This window comes from Mustela erminea, chromosome 10, assembly GCF_009829155.1.
Source record: "Mustela erminea isolate mMusErm1 chromosome 10, mMusErm1.Pri, whole genome shotgun sequence".
NCBI lineage: Eukaryota > Metazoa > Chordata > Mammalia > Carnivora > Mustelidae > Mustela > Mustela erminea.
In genome coordinates, this window is record NC_045623.1 from 988129 (window position 1) to 1007889 (window position 19761).

A 19761-nucleotide genomic window follows, 5' to 3' on the forward strand; every position below is an offset into this window, starting at 1 on the left:
GATTTTTTTTTAAGATTTTATTTATTTATTTGACAGACAGAGATCACAAGTAGGCAGAGAGGCAGGCAGAGAGAGAGAGGAGGAAGCAGGCTCCCCGCTAAGCAGAGAGCCCGATGCGGGGCTCAATCCCAGGACCCCGAGATCATGACTTGAGCCGAAGGCAGAGGCTTTAATCCACTGAGCTACCCAGGCGCCCCCAGATAAATTAGATTTTAAGCCAAAGACTATAATAAGAGATGAGGGTGGACACTATATCATACTTAAAGAGTCTGTCCAACAAGAAGCTCTAACAATTTTAAATAACAATTTTAAATATCTATGCCCCTATCATGGGAGCAGCCAACTATATAAACCAATTAATAACAGGGAAATACAAAGCAAAACCACAATGAGATACCACCTCACACCAGTCAGAATGGCTAAAATTAACAAGTCAGGAAATGATAGATGTTGGTGAGGATGTGGAGGAAGAAGAACCCTCCTACACTGTTGGTGGGAATGCAAGCTGGTACAACCACTCTGGAAAACAGCATGGAGGTTCCTCAAAATGTTGAAAATGGAGCTTTCCTACGACCCAGCAATCACACTACTGGGTATTTACCCTAAAGATATAAATGTAGGGATCCAAAGGGGCATGTGCACCCGAATGTTTATAACAGCAGTGTCCACAATAGTGAAACTATAGAAAGAACCTAGATGTCCATCAACAGATAAATGGATAAAGAAGATGTGATACGCACACACACACACACACACACACACACACAATGGAATACTATACAACCATCAAAAGAAATGAAATCTTGTCATTTGCAACAACGTGGATGGAAATACAGGGTATTATGCTGAGTGAAATAAGTCAATAAGAAAAACAATTATCATATGATTTCCCTAGATATAAGGAATTTCAGAGGCAGAGTAGGGGGTTAGAAAAAATGAAACAAGATGGGATCTGGAGGGAAACAAACCATAAGAGACTCTTAATCTCACAAAACAAACTGAAAGTTGCTGGGGGCAGGGCGGTATAGAGAGGGTGGTTGGGTTATGGACATTGGGGAGGGTATGTGCTATGGTGAGTGCTGTGAAGTGTGTAAGCCTGACAATTCACAGACCTATATCCCTGGGGCTAATAATACATTATATGTTAATAAAAATAATTAATGAAAAAAGAAAATGATTATAAAATACCAAATATTAACACGGTTATTCTTTTTTTTTTTTCTGAAAGATTTTATTTATTTATTTGACAGAGACACAGCAAGAGAGGGAACAGTAGTAGTAGGGGGAGTGGAGGAGAGAGAAGGCTTCCCACTGAGCAGGGAGTCCAGACAGGAAGCCCAACTCAGGGCTTGATCTCAGAACTCTGGGATCATGACCTGAGCTGAAGGCATACTTTTAGTGACTGAACCATCCAGGTGCCCCCTACATGGTTATTTCTAATTGAAGGAATTTCTAGCTGAAGGAATAAGACAAAGTGATATTACTTTTTTTCCTACTTTCCCTAAATTCATCAGGTACTACTTGTATAATTAAAAAATAATAAAGAGGGGCGCTTGGGCGGCTTAGTGGGTTAGGGCCTCTGCCCTTGGCTCGGGTTGTGGTCCTGGGATCGAGCCCCTTGTCGGGCTCTCTGCTCAGCAGGGAGCCCGCTTTCCCCCTCTCTCTCTGTCTATTTGTGATCTCTCTCTCTGTCAAATAAATAAATAAAATCTTTTTAAAATAATAATAATAATAAAGAATTAATAATAATTAAAAAGGGGGCGCCTGGGTGGCTCAGTGGGTTAAGGCCTCTGCCTTCAGCTCAGGTCATGATCCCAGGGTCCTGCATCGGGTTCTGTGTTCAGCAGGGAACCTGCTTCCTCCTCTCTCTCTCTGCCTACTTCTGATCTCTGTCTGTCAAATAAATAAATAAAATCTAAAATAATAATAATAATAATAAAATAAAATCTTTAAAAAATAAAAATTTTAGGGGCGCCTGGGTGGCTCAGTGGTTAAAGCCTCTGCCTTCGGCTCAGGTCATGATCCCAGGGTCCTGGGATTGAGCCTCACATCTGGCTCTCTGCTCAGCGGGGAGCCTGCCTCCTCCTCCTCTCTCTTTCTGCCTGCCTCTCTGCCTACTTGTGGTCTGTCTGTCAAATTAAAAAAAAAAAAAATTTTTTTTTAAATAATAATAATTAAAAGGAAAAGTGACAAGCCATTGCTAAGATTCAATGTTTTCTACCATTCTAGAGCCAGCTCCTAGTAATTATTTCCTTTGTTTTTATTTGTTTATTTTTTTAAGTAGGCTGCATGCCCAGTGTGGAGTCCAAAGTGGGCTTGAGGGACACCCGAGTGGCTCAGATGTTTAAGAGTCTGCCTTCAGCTCAGGTCATGATCCCAGCCCTATGTGGGGCTCCTTGCTTGAGGGGGAGTCTGCTTCTCCCTCTGCCTGTTTTTTCCCCTGCTTGTGCTCTCCTTCTCTCTCTCTCTCTCATAGAATCTAAACAAAAAAGAAAGAAGGAAGGAAGGAAGGAAGGGAGGGAGGGAGGGAGGGAGGAAGGAAGGAAGGGGAAGACGAAAAAGTGGTTCCTGGGTGGCTCAATTTGTTAAAGGTCTGCCTTTGGTTCAGGTCCTGATCCCAGGGTCCTGGGATTCAGCCCCGCATCCAGTTCTTTGCTCAGCGGGGAGCCTGCTTCTCCCTCTCCCTCTGCCTGCCACTCCCCCACTTGTGCTCTCTCTCTCTCTTTCTCTGTCAAATAAATAAATAAAATCTTCTAAAAATTTAAAAAAAAAAATGAAAAACCACAAAGTGAGGCTTGAACTCACGACCCCAAAATCAAGATCTGAGCTGAGATTTAGTCTGAGGCTTAACCAACTGAACCACCCAAGGGTCCCCCATTTTTGTTTCTTTTTTAAGGAGGAAAAAGTCAATTTTTCCCAATGTGAATGGATTTATAACCACCCTGTGAAAGTACTACTTAATTAAAATATATGTAATACCCGAAATAATAAGTGCATTTGATAGTAGAACAGTAGAAAGAATGCAGAATCTATGAGCTCATTAATAGCTGCATTCCACTTTTGCAGATGTTCCTTAGAAATTACTTGAAGTTGGGGCACCTGAGTGGCTCAGTGGGTTAAGCCTCTGCCTTCGGCTCAGGTCATGATCTCAGGGCCCTGGGATTGAGTCCCAAATAGCGCTCCCTGCTCAGCAGGGGGCCTGCTTCCCTTCCCCTCTCTCTGCCTGCCTCTCTGCCTACTTTTGATCTCTGTCTGTCAAATAAATAAATAAAGTCTTTTTTTAAAAAATTACTTGAAGGTTAAAAAAAAAAAAAAAGATTTGTTGGGTTTTGGACTTCCTTCTTCCAGCAATGCCTCCTCAGCTACTACAGGGAACTAACTGAGGCAGGAGCAACAGCCAGAACCAGAAATGTCCTCTATTAAAAAAAACAAAACAGGGCGCCTGGGTGGCTCAGTGGGTTAAGCCGCTGCCTTCGGCTCAGGTCATGATCTCAGGGTCCTGGGATTGAGTCCCGCATCGGGTTCTCTGCTCTGCAGGGAGCCTGCTTCCTCCTCTCTCTCTCTCTGCCTGCCTCTCTGCCTACTTGTGATCTCTCTGTGTCAAATGAATAAATAAAATCTTTAAAAAAAAAAAAAAAAAAAAAAAAAAAAAAACAAAACCCTCTATTTTCCTTAAAGGTTTTTGGTATTGTTCTTTAAAGCATTTTAACATGCTTTGAGTGAGGGGTCAGTCAGAACCTGATTCTTTGTCCCAGAAATATTTCTATATGACTTCAGCCAAGTCACTTAACTTTTTTTTTTAATATTTTATTTATTTATTTGACAGAGAGATATCACAAGCAGATGGAGAGGCAGGCAGAGAGAGAGAGAGAGGGAGAGAGGGAGAGAGGGAAGCAGGCTCCCTGCTGAGCAGAGAGCCCAATACGGGACTCAATCCCAGGACCCTGAGATCATGACCTGAGCCAAAGGCAGGGGCTTAACCCACTGAGCCACCCAGGTGTCCCCAAGTCACTTAACTTTTTAAGACTCACGTCCTTTTATTTTTTTTTTCAGATGTTCTTTATTTATTTTGACAGAGACAGAGAGATCACAGGTAGGCAGAGAGGCAGGTGGTGGGGGTGGGGGGCAGGGGAAGAGCAGGCTCCCCACTGAGCAGAAAGCCGGATGAGGGGTTCCATCTTAGGACCCTGAGATCATGACTTGAGCCAAAGGCATTAGCTTAACCCACTGAGCCACCAAGGAGCCCCTAGACTCCTGTCCCTTTCAAAAATGTGTTACTTTTTGATGAAAGTTACAAGATTTCAATGGCACCTGGGTGGTTCCGTGGGTTAAGCATCTGCTTTCGGCTCAGATCATGATCTCAGGGTCCTGGGATGGAGCCCCGCATGGGGCTCCCTGCTCAGTGGGGAGTCTGCTTCTCCCTCTCTCTCTGCCTGCCTACTTGTGATCTCTCTCTCTCAAATAAATGAAATCCTGAAAAAAAAAAATTACAAGATTTCAAGTCTGTCTTCTGTCTACAGTAGTCTCACATTGCATTTGTTGGGCAATGTGAACTGGAAAGCTGAGAAAATGATCCAGAATTTTGACCACCCCTCTCCCAAATAACTTGGACTTTAATTCTTTTTTTCTCTGACTTCAATTCTTGAAATTCTTGTGTTTCCTTAAGGGGCTTCAGTACTCAAGTGTTAGAAGACAAGCATGTGATAATAAATGTGATCATCTACCAAATTAGAATATCTCTGCGTCTACATTATTTCATGGCACAAAGTTATTTGCTCTTTTATGAAATTAGATTCCATCTAATTGTCTCCTCATTGGTTCTCTTTTCTCAATAATTAGTTACCAACTGTATTGCTTGAGTAAGTTCCTGCGTTGGTCATTCTCCTTTCTTTTTGCTTTTATTATTATTATTTTTTAATTTATTTGTTAGAGAGCATGAGGGGTAGGGAGAAGCAGGCTTGAGCAGGGAGCCCGATGCAGGGCTGGACCCCAGGACCCTGAGATCAGGACACAAGCTGAAGGCAGACCCTAGGTGACTGAGCCACCAGGCACCCCTTCTTTCTTTTTGATTAGCCTCCCTCCCACACTGAACTCTTGTATACCCACCACACAAACTCAGAGGGCTTAGTGGGCTCCTGTAAGGTGTTTTAGACTATTTAGGACATTTATTGAGCTTAAATATCTTTTTTTTTTTTTTTTTTTTTTTTTTAGGATTTTACTTATTTATCTGACACAGAGAGAGAAAGAGTACGCATAAGCATGGGGAGCAGGAGTCAGAGGCGCCCCTAGATATCCTTTTTATTTATTATTTTTTAAATATTTTATTTATTTATTTGACAGACAGAGATCACAATTAGGCAGAGAAGCAGGCAGAGAGAGAGGAGGAAGAAGGCTTCCGCTGAGCGGGGCCCAATGCAGGGTTCCATGCGGGGCTCCATTCGGGGCTCAATCCCAGGACCCCCGGGATCATGACCTGAGCTGAGGCAGAGGCTTTAACCCACTGAGCCACCCAGGAGCCCCCTAAATATCCTTTTTAAAAGGACTTCTTAATAGGATGCCTGGCTGGATCATTTGGAAGAGCATGACCCTCTTGATCTCGGGGGTTGTAAGTTGGAAACCCACATGAGGTGTAGAGGTCATTTAAGTAAAAAAATTAATAATAAAATAAAAAGGACCTTTTAAGAAAAAACAAACCAAAAAGCTACCACAGTTGGATACTTGATTCTCTGACCTGCTCACATTTCAACTGCTTTTGAAAGGACAGGAGATGGCGCCAGAAGGCAGTGGAACGCCTTTGTGTTTAGCCAAGTCGGGCTAAGAATTGTGCGGGAGAAGTAGGAATTAAAACAGAAGCACCAGAGTTTGAGTAGCTACTGAGGTGAAGGGAGTGGGACGTGGGATAGCATTTTGTTTTGTTTTAACGTATAAAGGTCCTCTTAACACATACTCCAAATTAGCTTGGGGCAACAGAAATATCATAGTGGAGCCAAAGATCAAAATAAGGACAAGTGCCCTGAGGTCAGTGCTTGTCTCCTTTCTCCCTCCCACCCAGAAACCTTTGTCCGCTTAGGAAAGGCCTTTGTCCGCTTAGGAAGCACCAGGGCCTGAAAAGGCTGCTCACTTAGAAGTGGGAAACTGCGGGTTTGGGGTTGGACATTTTTGTGAAACAATGTTTATTCCTGTAAGCAAAAATCCCAAGTCCCACCAGCAGCAAAACACTTCCCTGAAACAATCACACACACACACACTTTGATTAAAATTTTAGAATTTAGGGGCACCTGGGTGGCTCAGTTGGTTGGGCCTCTGCCTTCTGCGCAGGTCATGATCTCCCTCCTGGGATCCATCCCACATCAGGCTCTGTGCTCTTCTGGGGAGGCTGCTTCCCCCCGCCCCCACCACCTGCCTCTCTGCCTACTTGTGATCTCTCTCTGTGTGTCAAAATAAATAAATAAACTAATTAATTAATTAATTCTTGGTTTTATTTATTTTAGATAAACCTTTTTTTTTTTTAGTTTTTTTCAAATTTATTTGTCAGAGAGAGAGAGTGAGCAAGCACAGGCAGACAGAGAGGCAGGCAGAGTCAGAGGGAGAAGCAGGCTCCCTGCTGAGCAAGGAGTCCGATGTGGGACTGGATCCCAGGAGCTGGGATCATGACCTGAGCCGAAGGCAGCTGCTTAACCAACTGAGCCACCCAGGCGTCCCCATTTTATTTTTTTTTTTAAGATTTTATTTATTTATTTGACGGAGATCACAAGTAGGCAGAGAGGCAGGCAGAGAGAGGGGGATAAGGGAAACAGGCCCCTTGCCAAGCAGAGAGCCCGATGGAGGGCTCGATTCCAGGACCCTGGGATCTTGACCTGAGCGGAAGGCAGAGGCTTTAACACACTGAGCCACCCAGGTGCCCCTAATTCTTGGTTTTTAAAAAATTCCTGAGACAACCAGGAGGTGGCGCCTACAGGCTTAGGGGAAGCTGAATTAGAATTTCAGCTTCTGGAAGGGAACTCTGACCTGGCGAGGTCATTCTGTCCAGGTCCACTCTTTACCCCCAGGAAATAAATGTCTCCACTTTTCTTCTTTTCTGTTTCTGTATTTCTCTCTATTAACTATCCTGATTCCCAAGATGTCTAGTTTACACTTTATGCCTTGTACTCTTCTTAGACGAGAGGGGTGGGGCTTTGGGGGAACCTCAAAATATAAACTGCACCTTGGAAGGGAAAAAATAATTCTGAGGGTGATGATGAGAAAACGAAGGAAACTATATCTGCCTAATAGTTTTGCGTCGCAGATCAATGAGGGTGGGGGGTGCCAGGAAGGCATGGTGGCTCCTGCCTGGGCAGGCACTGATGAGCCAGGCGCATGCATTATTCTGTTCATTTGGCTTTTCTCCTGCTCCCTTATTTAGCTTCTGCTCCCTTTGTTTTGGCTATTTCTTGCTCCTTGGTGGAGGGACCAGCGCAGAGGGAGCTCAAACGGGCGCATCCTCAGGCGGGTGACTCTGGCGAAGGGCGCGGAGGAGAAAGAGGTCTCAGTGCCTGGCTGGAAATTATTTCACATTCTCTAATGGGGGATTTAGGATGTACATTCCGATCGGGATTTCCAGTCCCGTGGGGAAACAGGCACCAGCCCACATTCCTGAGACCCAGCAGCCGCCATGCTCTACACATCCAGCTCCCAGTGGTAGATTTCACTCAGTCCCACAGGTCAGGCCCCTTGGCTCTTTGTTGAGCGGGAGGGAAGACCCTGGGCCCCACTTCCAACTAGATCACATGGTCTCTCAGCTCCCTCCCCTCCCTTTCTCTAAAGTCCGCCTTTTTTTTTTTTTTTTTTTTTTTTTTACGGTGGTAATGATTGTTTCAGAGGTCTCACCCATCTCTCCTCCTGCCCTGGTCTCCCTGCCAAGGGTCAGTGTCCTCTTCAATGACAAAAGCCGCCCTAGATCTGGGCTCCCTGGGGAGGGAGGTGGCTGGGTCTGGCAGTTGGAGCCGCTGTCTCTCCATGGTGCTGCTGCAGCCCCTCCCCCGCTGGGCACACAAATGGGCTTTATACAGCAAACAAAACCACCCCCCCACCCAGGCCACACAGGCACGTGGACCCAGGCCTCACCGTGGGAAGGGGGTGGTGACAGGCGCATTAAGAGATCGCTCCAAACAAGTTCTCTTGCCTCACTTCTCTTCTTTATTTTCCACAAGCTGGGTTTTAGCCCTGGACTTCCTACCCTTCACCTGCACCCTGGGTCTCCAACTCCTATCTTGGAACTCTGGACTCTTCCCATTCCGAGGGAGCTCCGCTTCTGCAGGGGACAGGGAGCAGGGCTTCCTGCCCTCTGCCCCAGGCCACCCGGAGGAGTTGCTCCTCCGAAAAGCCAGACAGATCGGGAATGAGAGCACAGTGTCCCACTCAGGGGCCTGGATTGGACCCCCAAGCCCTCCTTCCATGCCCCAGGCCTGCTCTAGGGGACACCCACCTGGCCAGTGCCCATGAGAAGAGCAGAGGAAGGAAGAGCTAAACCCCAGCTGCGCTCCTGAGCCAGGGCCAGGGCTCCCCGTGAACCGGCTGCACGCTCCAGCTCCGCATGCCTAATAGGCTATTTAAGGAGCTGTTCGCCAGCAACCCAGGCAGCACCCCACCACCACCACGTACACTCGTCCAGAGCCACCTTAAAAGCGGGAGGCAATTGTGAAGTCACCGGCCAGTAAGTGGAGTGAAGACTGTAGAGGTAGATTAAATAAGAGAGAGAGGAAGCGAGACATTTGTCCCAGGGATCCCAAACCCTATGCTATCCTGAAAACCAAATCCCCTGGAAGCCCACAGAGACACAGAGACAGCTAGAGAAAAAGAGATAAATAAAATCAGCTCAGCTCCAAGAAACTCCTCTCTCACTCTTTCCCGCTCTGTCCCTCCCTCCCTCTCTGTCGTCCCCCCCACCACCCCCCGTTTCTTGGCCAACCCTAGCCCTCTATTCCCCAAACTCCCAGTACCTGCTTCTTCCGGGGATACCATGTTGTTCTTCATTCTCCTGCTGGAGGTGATTTGGATCCTGGCTGCTGAAGGGGGTAGGTACATCTGGATATCTGTGTGTCTGTCTGTGCTGATGTCCAAATGCTGCCAGGTTTACTTAATGGAGTTGGGGGGGAGCGGAGAGGGGGCGGGAGAGGGAGAGATATAAAAGGAAGACTAGGAGCTTGAATAATAATGGACTCCGGGATGTGGGAGAAGAGAGAGGAGTGGGGAAAAGAGCACTTTCCTTCTTTCGCCTTTGCCTATCCAGCCTTGCTGTTTGTGGGGATGGGGGAGGGTTGGGGAGCTAGCTGGGGAACAGGATGTGGACACACACTGCAGGAATCTCCTTGCAAGCTACAGATTCTCTCCGCACTCTTTCCTGCACTGCCCTAGTCCCAGGCAACCCTCCTGGGCCTTCTTTATTTCTGATCTCCCTCAAATGAGGGAGCCAAGGAGGTAGGGCGTAAAAAAATAGAGAGGACTGATGGGGGTGGGCGGTATACCCCTGCGCCTCCTGACTAACTCAGACCCTGATCCTCACTCATGAACCTCATGGCCAATGTCCATGCTTGATTCTATGGAGCGACTGCCTTCCCAGTATCTCCCTGAAAGCAGTAGCAATAATAGTCAGCATTGTTGGGCCTTTACAGCCTACAAAGGATTTTCAGAAGCTCCCAGGAGATAAGGAGAACAGGCCTCAGGGCTCCCAAGAGAGTCCCCAGGACCCCCTACCCCCTCATTTTTGTGTTACCTATGCCTAGCACAGTAGCGGTACACAGTAAGTGTGTAATTAAAATCCCTTGAAGGAGCAGGGTGAGGGCAAGGGCCTGGAGAGCAGAAGAGGACTGCAGGGAGGATGAAGGAGTGAGGGGGCCGCCAAATGGAGAGTTGGAAAGTACATCTGAGGGAAAAGAAAAAACCAGGGAAAGAAGAGGAAGAGGTGAAGAACCAGCAGGTCGAGGATTTGGCGGGAGGGGAAAGGCAAGGCTGTGAGCCTGCCCCAGACTGAATGCGGAATTCAAGTTGACCGAGAGTCCCATGGAGCTGGTGAGGGAGAGGCTGCCTCCAGCCCTGCCCCTTGGGCTGCCTTTCAGAGTTGTCTGAACCAGGGGATGGGTGAGAAAAGAGCCCAAGGATGAGATCAAGGATATCTCAGAAGTCTGAGGAATTTGAGGGAGTGAGAGAGAGATCGGAAGGAATTTAGGATGTTTTTTCCCCCAGAGCTTGAATTTGAGCTAGAATGGGAATAAAAGAGAGAAAACCTGGGGGAAAGCCTTCCTTTTCCCGCTGAAGCCCTTTGGCCCTGGGTGAGACTGGACCAGAAGCACCCCCCACCCCCACCTCAGGCTTTCGGCCTGAGATAGGACTGCACGGGAGCCTGGCATGTGACCCAGTTGGCAGCTCTCTGTTCCGCACACAATGCCTCACTTTCAGCCTGTGTCTGCCAGCCTGGCTGCCAGTGCCCACCCACGACCACCCTCAACGTGGCGTGGACCTGCCCCGACTCCCACCTTCCCTAGCCATCTGGGGATCTAGAGAGCCGAGACTCCTGGTAATGGGCAAAGTTTCCTTTAGAGCTCCTAGGACGCGAAGAACTTGAATGTTAATTCACAGCCAAGGGCCTCGCCTCACGCCAGGACGGACGGGGTGCTTCAAACCCAATGAATAATGGCTCTTCTCCCCTGGGGAGCAGCATCCGTCCTCCGCCCCCCCCCCCCCCAGCCTCCTTCCCCGCACACAACCTTCCTCGCCTCCCACTCCCCGGTTCTAGTTTCTCTCTTCCAAATCCTCTGTCCACACCCTCACCTCACCCTAATCTTCTAAGTGTCGGACTGGCTTGGCTCTGGCGGGAGCTAAGGGAGGGCGGGGCAAGCTGTACTTTTGGATCGGGGTTAATTTTAGTCTCCCGGCTCTACCTATTCCTTTCTCCTCCCCCCTCTGCTCAGCAAGCTCCCTCGCCGCGGGGCTGGTGATTTTAAATAGGGCCCCCGACCTTTCCGGCGAGGTGTCCGGTTTCAGGGCTTCCTTGGAGAAGTGCTCTGGGAGGAGGGTGGGGAAAGAAGAGAGGGAGGTGGGGCGGCGCAGTGTCCGCGGGAGGGAGAGGGCTGGCGGCCACCCTACTCTCTCTGCCTTGCAGGTCAACACTGGACATACGAGGGTGAGAGCAGAACCCAGGGCCTTCCGCTACCCCTTTCGCACTGGGAACTCTTCACCTGCCGGGAAGACTTCTTTCGAGTGGGTGGGGAGTTGCCTTTAGCTTCCGACCCCAGCTTCTCCCTCCCCCAGACCCCCAGGCCCTACCTTTTACATATATGACTCCTAGACCCGGTTCTGTCAAATCCCACACCTCCGGATTCAGCAGAAAGGCCAGTGATGTCCTCAGTCAGTGTGTGTGGGGATGAGGGAGCTGGAGTGGAGAGGAAACCAGGTAGGGAAAGGAACACTGATCTTAGCTGCCCATCCACCACTTCTTGGCGCCTTTTCTGACCTCAGAGATCCTACTTAATCTGGAATCGAGACAGAGCCTGAGGTCCGTCCAGGAGGCTGGCAGGATAGTTGGTGACCCTGACAGAGGCGGACTCAATTCCTTTGAATTTCTGACTAATAAGCAAATTCCAGAGTCAATGCAAAGTCCTGTGTGAGAGCGAAAAGAAGGAACAGAATCCCCAGGCCACTTCCTAGGGGGGACCCAAAGAATCATTCATCATTCTAGGATCATTTTATTTCCCCAGCTTTCCTGCTTCGGCTCTAGTCCCACCTTTCCAGGCATGCAGGTTTTCTATCCATCCCTTTTCCTTTCATTCAGCTTTCTTGTCCCCAAACTACAGGTAAGTAAAAGCCACTACTCTTATCTATCAGAAAAGTGGGGGAATCATCACTGTCTCAGGGAAGGTGAAGGGTGCTGCTGCATCAAGTCCACCAGGGACCCCTTCCTCACATAGCCCTACACCTGGGGTCTTCACCAAAGGTTGGGGTGGGAGGGGGTTTCTGAAGGGTGGCTGGGGCTTGGAAGGCAGGACAAATGACCATGGTAATCTCCACCAGGCCCACATGGTCAAGACCACTGGCCAGCCTCTTACCCTGAATGTGGAAGCAATGCCCAATCCCCCATCAATATCCAGACAGACAGTGTGACTTTCGATCCTGAGTTACGTCCCCTGCAGCCCCATGGATATGACCAGCCTAGCACTGAGCCTTTGGACCTGCACAATAATGGCCACACAGGTAAAAAGCCCAGGCTCCACGGAGGGATAAACTCCAGTTCCAATCTTAGGAGTCAGGGAAAAGAAGCATTTGCCTAGCTTCTAAATTCTCAGAAGGCTTCATCTACAAATCTGGAGGTACGAAAGCCAAAGGTGGGGAGTGAATGTTTACAATAAGGGTGGATTTAGCATCATAACCTCACTTGATCCTCACTGAGAAAGGGAAAGATATGCTAGGAAAGCGGTGGTAGGAAGGACTGGGTGCCACTGGGGAACGGAGGTAGAAAAGGCTGGCCCGAGTCTCCTAAGAAACAGTGGCATCAGAGGCGTATGAATGTCTCCACACTCCTCCCCCAACGCTAGCTTGCTCTCTTGTCATCACAGTGCAACTCTCTCTGCCCTCTACCATGTATCTGGAGGGACTTCCCCGAAAATATGTAGCTGCCCAGCTCCACCTGCACTGGGGCAAGACAGGATCACTGGGTGGATCAGAGCACCAGATCAACAGTGAAGCCACTGCTGCTGAGGTACCGGGGAGCAAAGCGTGGACTGGGACATAGCGACGGGCATGGTTGGTGCCAGGGAAAGGAAGAATCTGGAAACTGGGGAAAGTCATACTTGGAGAATAAGGCCAACCTTCGTGGGACAGGTTTAGGGCACTCTGGAGGTGGTCGTGGTGGCTAGGGTCAAAGCATTTGGGAAGGGGTAATGGAGAAACATTAAATGATTTAATTCCCTCTCCCCTCCCTCAGCTCCACATTGTACATTATGATTCTGATTCCTATGACAGCTTGAGTGAGGCTGCTCCAAAGCCCCAGGGGCTGGCTGTCTTGGGCATCCTCATTGAGGTCAGTGGTCCCCCAGACCCTCCCAGGTTTCTCCCCAATCTCTCTACACCCTCCAGTCCTATTCTCCCCATGTCTATTGCTACTTTCCCTAGGCTAGTCAGCAACCCACTCTGTCAATTTATTCTATATGTGAACATCATACTTCAAACGGGGACTCATTCCAAACTCTCTCCCTTTCCAGGTGGGTGAGACCAAGAATCCAGTTTATGAACACATTCTGAGTCACTTGCATGAAATTAGGCATAAAGGTGAGCCCGTGAGATTGGACCTCAGGGGTACCTGCCCAAAAAGGCCTATGAGGTCTAGGATGACAATGAGTTAGGGGCCAGAGGTTTTGCTTCTGGGAGCTCTATCTAGGTAAGCTGGGGTACAGTGAGGGAAAGAGGAGTCCTAGTCTGTTCTCCTCTAGATCAGAAGACTTTGGTGCCTCCCTTCAACGTGGGAGAGTTGCTCCCCCGACGGCGGGACCAGTTCTTTCGCTACAACGGCTCGCTCACCACACCCCCCTGCTATCAGAGTGTGCTGTGGACAGTCTTCAATCAAAGGGCTCAGATCTCGGTGGAACAGGTGAGTCGTGGAGAGGTGAGGCAGCAGGAACATAACCTCAGACCCTATCCTGCTCCACATAGTAACAATTCTCCCCTCAACCCACCCTTCTACTCCTCAGCTCAAAGAGCTTCAGGAGACGTTGTTTTCCACGGAAGAGGAGCCCTCTAAGCTCCTGGTACAGAACTACCGAGCCCCCCAGCCTCTCAATCAGCGAACAGTCTCTGCGTCTTTCATCCAAGGTGACTGCACCGGGCTTGGAAAAGGAGATGGGAAACTGGGGGGCACAGCAACAGGAACTAGGGCCCCCTGGGAAGAAAAGAAAGGCTGGGAGGGGAAGGGGTTTCTAGGACTTGCTTGGACTAGGACTACCACCAGTCCCTTGAGTGCCAAGTGATGATCTCCCCCACCATGGAGGCATAGTGTTCTGCTCCCAGCTGGAATGGGGCACTCAAGTCCCACTGACCAGCGTCTTCTTCCCTTACAGTGCAATCCTCCTATACTACAGGTAAGACACCCTGAACCAAGTGGGGGCTGGGGGGGGGGGGCGCACCACAGTGAGCAAGGCAAAGTCTCAGTATCTTTGTCACTCTTAGGATGACACCTTCCGTGTTTGTCTCTCTCAGGCGAAATGCTGAGTCTAGGAGTGGGAATCTTAGTTGGCTGTCTTTGCCTTCTACTGGCTGTTTATTTCATCGCTAGGAAGATCCGGTGAGGTCCTACTTTCCATTCCTTCAGTCCTTTCTTTTCTACTGAAAGCACTCTATTCTATCTGTAATCTGTTTCACCTAGGACACTAGTAATTTCCACGAACTATTCCCCCTTCCAGGAAGAAGAGGCTGGGAAATGGGAAAAGCGTGGTCTTCACCTCAGCACCAGCCACAGAGGCGTAGATCCCCTCTCCCGACCCCCAACCCCCGCCCCATTGCCAACATCATGGATGCCTTCCCCTTGTGCCAATCGGAGAGCTTCTAAAATGAGGTGCAGGGGCTGGTCAGAAAATACTCTAAGAGTAGTGGGCAGAGACACCTCCTTCCTCCAGACAGCCCCTACAGAGAGGCACGGACAGGCTCTGGTTCGTGGACTAAGCAGAGCCTTCGACCTCTCGAAGTGTACAGATCAGGACAACCCTATGTTGACAATGCAGATGGCAAATTGTGTTTAGCTGTGGAGGAAGTTGGGGATGTACCTCCCAAAGTCTTCCACCCCCTTACCTTTATGTCTTTTCCCCCAGATATAGGGCAGGACCTCCCCTTAGGAAAAAGAGCTGCTGCTGCTGGGGGTTTATTTTTCTTTTCTTTTCTTTTTTTTTTTTTTTGCTCAATATATCTGGAAATGAAAATTTCTAATCCCACCTCTGGTCTTCCTTTGGGGCTCTTGAGAGTGGAGGAGTTCCTTAATCCCTCAGGTGGCAGAGGTTGGCAAAGGACAGGGGAAAAGAAGCATAGGTAAATGACTCTTTTTACCCCAGTCCTGCAAGGGGAGATCTGCCTCTGGAAAATACTTAACCCAAAGTTCCTGACATGTGAGAGCGCCAGCCCAGATTTCTGTCCTCATACCAAAGCTATGCTGGAGGGAATCAGAGGTTGCCAGATAAGGCAGGAGGTTGGATAAGAGATGTGGGAGGGCAGAGGTTTCAATTAACATGTTATCCCCTCCCTTAAAAGCCAAGTTCCCCCACAATTATAAAGTCCTTTTTATTAGTCAAAATCACAATCACCTTGATTAAAAGGATGCAATATGCCATCCTCAGCAGAAAATGGTACAGTTTATAGAAAACCTCCCCACCCCCCTTCCCATCCCCCAATTAAAAACTAGAAAAAAATCTGCCCTCCTTCCCTGTGATGTCATGGTAGTCTGACTTCTCCAGTGGCATTGCAGCTCTGGAGTGGGCCAGCTCACCGCAGCACCCTCCACTTCACCTTGGGGAGAGGAGGGATGCTGGTGGTCAAGGAGGTTAAAACATTAGTTCCAGTAATACCAGTTTCCCCAAACATGCACTTCCTTCCTTTTCCCCAAGGCCTGGGACAAAGGGGAAAGGTGGACAGATAAAGCCCCACCGTGAGGAGCAATTTGGGGAGGAAAAATATAGTTCAAGGAGGTTAGAAGAATTCCAACACACCTCTTCCCTCCCCCACTCAAAAAAAAGAAGAAAAAAAGAAAGAAAGAAAGAAAAAGAAAAAGGCAGTTTGGGGTCTTTATCACACCAAAAATGGTTCCCCTCAGACCTGAGAAAAAGACCAAGACGCCCAGTCTGGGGAGGAGGTACTGGGAAACTGAGAGCTCGTCTACCCTTGAGCTTCCATTAATTTCATCTCCACAGCAACGACTAAGCTAGGTCCCTTTTCTTGGCAACCTGCACTGTCCAGGACTGGAGATGGAGAAATACAGGGCGAGGAGATCAGGAGGGCACCCCAGGCCTAGGGGTCCCCCCCACGTTCCCTCAGTCCTCGGGTGGGATGCGCAGGGCAGAATACACCATCACCCGACTGTCTTCCTGCCGGCGGCCTGCAGAGGGGAAGGGGGGTGAGTCTTGCGCAGGGCGAGAGCAGAGCACTGACACATGGGGAGTCCTGGACAACGAGGGGGGGTCCCCAAATGGTGGGGATAAGTACAGATTCAAACCCACCAGTCACTGACTGGCTGAACCCAGGCTGCTCCTGGTGAAGCCTAGAGACTAAAGGTGACGAGTGGACAAAGCAAAACCCTGAAGGTGGTGGGATGGACCGACGAGGAGACAGAATGGTGGGCAATGGACCCGGGCTAGGGCTGGGCTCAGTCATGGGCAGTGGGAAGGCAGGTGGGATCTGTCAGGCGATCAGTCCAGGTAGTCAGTCCTTACACGAGAGGCTGCGCTGGATACTTCGAAGAGAACCTCCAGCTGTGATGAAGGCCCAAAGCCCCATGGAAACAGTGACTGCATAGATGGGCAGCAGGCTAGCCTCATACCAGGGGTTCAGGAATGTCTAGGGATAGGGTAAGAGTAGAAAAGAAGTTAGTTTCTCCCTCTGCCTAATCCCCACATTCTCTTCATGCCTTTCACCTAAACCTCCCCCCACCCCAGTTGGCTCACTCAACCCTCCCCACCCCCACCCCTCCCCCATCCTTCCCTTCAGGGTACCAACATCTTATGGTTTAAGAGGACTTTTGATTTTTAGCTACCCCAGAGGTTTCTCACCCTCCTGCTCCTCTCAGCCATTTGTATTACAGTTGGACTAATCCATTCAAACTCCTCCCAGAGCATCCCCAGAGCAGGTTATACGACTGATGCTGAGGTGAGAGACTTCTAGACACTTACCTTTCTGCTGCGCCTCTCTAGGTACGTTTTAAAATGTTAAGAAGTGAGAATCTATCACCCCTCCACCCCACTCACCATTAAAGTTTTTTCTCTCTAACTCAGTCCGGTATCCCCAACTCACCAGTCCTGATGTCAGTAGGTGACTCCCAACCACCAGGCCCAAAGCCCAGTACCGTCTCCTCTCACAGGCATCAAAGAACACAACTCCCCAAAAGGTATGGAGCAGGATAATGGCTGCTGTCAGAAAGGCTGCAGGGAGGGAGATGGGGATGAGCTACATCCCTCATCTTCTCCCAGCCTCCTGAGATGTTGAGCCAAAGAGGTCTCCCAGTGAAGGCTAACAAACCAGATCAAGGCCAAGGATGGATAGGGCAGGAAGGCAAGCAGGAAAGCAGACCTTACCTGAAGTCAGGAAGTAATAGGGTGAGTCTCCATGGATGCCAACCACACCTGGCCCAAGTGCATCAGCCAAAATATTGATAACAGAGAAGACACCACTGATGATACCGAAGGAAAGACCAGAAACTGGGGGGAAGGAGGGTCTCATCAATGTTACAGATCTCTATAACCTGATTATCAGTGATCCCGCCCCATTCCCAGTGGCAATTCCCCCACACCTACTCTCCCCTCCAAACCACTTCTCCTTGGAAGTCAAGTATGAAGGAAAAGCAGCAGCCACTTAGAACACGTGGATTTTTTTACTTCCCCGGGAGAGGGGGGGGTGTCCAACTCCCTCCTCCAGTCCCTCTCCCTTGGCTCACCATAGGCCATCTGGCGGATGGAGATGGGTGATCTTCCGTCCTCACTCAGCGATGCTAACCCCTCATCTGCCTTCCTGGGATGGGGCAGGGTGGGGTGGGGTAGGGGAAATATGAGGGAGGGCAGGAATGCTCCTTTCCCTCTAACGTCCTCCCTTTAGTGCCTCCTCTTCCAAACCCACCACCCAGCATTTTACCCCACTTCTCATAGTGCAGTCCTCTGCCCTTCTCCCCTCGGAACCATCCCATCTTCTTACTTAAGCAGCTTGTAGTAGGCAAAGCGGAACACCTCCTGTAGAAGGACGGAGACCGCAGCACCAAAAATCAGGAGGCCATACTGGAGCCGGGCATCTGACCGGTCGGTCACATGGACCAAGATGAACCAGACCACAGAGGCCAAGAGCAAGGAGACCAGCCAGAAAAATGCCCTAAGGAAAGACAAGGGCAATCAGGTCAGGGTAGGAAGAGCCAGAGAAATCAAGGAGGGGAACCAATCAAGGCTGCAGCATGGAAAGTGGAAGTTAGACTTCCGGATGGTCAGAGAGACTGGGAGGAGATAGGATCGGTGTCTCCACCAAGGTAGTCATGTAGGGATCTGGACGCAGGGGAAGGGATAGAAATCTGATTAATGAGTCTTCAGAGCAATGAAAGCCAGAATGTACGCGCGCAGTAGCGAGAGGTATCCGTTCCTGGATCCTCCCGTAGGCCGCCGGAGGTCAGCACAACCCCCTCACGAGTCTTGGCCTTGGGCCTCCTCTGACGTCGCCGGGAGGAGTATAGGAGGAATCTGTGCAATCCCTGGAAGGCGGAAACCAACTGCGGGAAAGGGCAAATCATCTACACCCCTGACTCGACGCTTTCCAATCTTCACCTCCGACTTGACTCCCCGAACTCAGGCTCCCAAGCTTGCCCAGCCCCTTCCGGATCTCTCTCTCTCATTCTCTCTCTCTCTCTCTCTCTCTGGCGCCCTCCCGCGTCTCGTCGACCCCCTACTTACCCCGCGACCAGGATGATGACGCGAAGAGGGTCCCCAGCCACAGTGATCAAGAAAAGCGCAAAGGCTGGGCCGAAAGCGACGAAAGTGCATCCGAAAAACACTGCGGCCCCCATGGCTGGGCAGCAGGGGGCGGAGTGGAAAGCCTGGCCAAGAGGGGTGGATGGGGGCAGGAAGCCAGCTGGGGAGTCCGCTTGGGGTGGCGACGCGACCCCGTGAGGGGCGCGGTGCAATGTCACCCCCGGACCCCGGGGAAGGGGAGGGGGGACACCGAAACCCCAGATACAGGTCCGCGCGACTTCCTCTACGGAAGCCGAAGAGGTAACAAACCCCTGCCGCAGCCCCATGGCCACCTCCCATCCAATCCCCACCCACCGAAGGCCAATGGAGACCTGGCGGGGGCGGAGCTGCAGGGGCGGGGCAGTACTACCTGCTGGGAGTTGTAGTCCTTCTGCCCTACTGAGCCTTCGACCCGCGTTCTGGGAGTGGCTCGGCGGGTCAAAGAAGGGAGTGGGTTGGGACCGGCCTGGGTTCCTGGGTCCCGTTGGGCCTTGCCTGCGGCTTTCTTTCGTTATTTTGTAGAAGAGTGGTAGCAATTCTACGTCTTCGTGAAGAGATGCAGGGGGGGCGGGGGCGGGGTGGGGAGCAGATCCTGTTGGAACCTAAAGGACAAATACAAAGAAGCACAGGATAGAGGGTGCAGGGAGATAGGGACGGGTATTGTTCTTACTTGAATGAGAGGAAATGGGCTAGAGCTACTGCCTAAGAGATGAAGGTTAGACTTAAAAGTAAGATTCTTTTAACAGGCTAGTATAGGAAACATGCAATTCAGTGGGTATATCGCTAATGAAGCCTTCATCTGTCATGACCAGTGAATCAGAAGAATAGGAGCCTGGGAAGCAATGTTAGGAAGGAGGTTACCTGGGCTTTGGTGTTAAGATTCAAAGTTAAGACTGTTTGTAAAAAAGCAATTCGAGCTATGGGGTTGAAGGAAAATCACACACACATACACGTACACACACACCAGCCAAGTCACACAGTTCCTTTTAGGTCACACTTCCTCCATTTATTTTCTGAAAATGAACCTCAGTGGTATCTTTTCCTTAGGCTGGTG

At 49.8% G+C, this 19761-nt stretch overlaps 2 protein-coding genes across 5 annotated transcripts; one reads left to right on the top strand and one right to left on the bottom strand.

Annotated features, from left to right (window-relative positions):
- The first annotated feature begins 8407 nt into the window (after positions 1-8407).
- Positions 8408-15101, top strand: CA14 (carbonic anhydrase 14). Of its 4 annotated transcripts, XM_032301381.1 has the most exons (12): positions 8408-8716; positions 8953-9053; positions 11138-11158; positions 12046-12225; positions 12588-12730; positions 12956-13051; positions 13233-13299; positions 13461-13618; positions 13719-13839; positions 14085-14105; positions 14224-14308; positions 14427-14818. In XM_032301381.1, the coding sequence occupies exons 2-12, from the start codon at positions 8999-9001 to the stop codon at positions 14488-14490; spliced, it is 1011 nt and encodes a 336-aa protein (XP_032157272.1). In that variant the 5' UTR covers positions 8408-8716; positions 8953-8998; the 3' UTR covers positions 14491-14818. The 4 variants fall into 4 exon arrangements, with proteins under 4 accessions (XP_032157272.1, XP_032157275.1, XP_032157273.1 ...); XM_032301384.1 differs by lacking the exon at positions 12046-12225 and having other exon boundaries at positions 14427-15101; XM_032301382.1 differs by having other exon boundaries at positions 8408-9053.
- Positions 15102-15280: 179 nt separating this feature from the next.
- APH1A (aph-1 homolog A, gamma-secretase subunit) lies at positions 15281-19016 on the bottom strand. The gene is made up of 7 exons (XM_032301378.1): positions 18651-19016; positions 17911-18081; positions 17657-17730; positions 17298-17420; positions 17017-17144; positions 16440-16563; positions 15281-16105 (listed from the first exon to the last, which is right to left on the bottom strand). Exons 1-7 carry the CDS (start codon positions 18992-18994, stop codon positions 16041-16043), a joined length of 1029 nt encoding a protein of 342 aa, XP_032157269.1. The 5' UTR covers positions 18995-19016; the 3' UTR covers positions 15281-16040.
- Between the last annotated feature and the right edge of the window lie 745 nt (positions 19017-19761).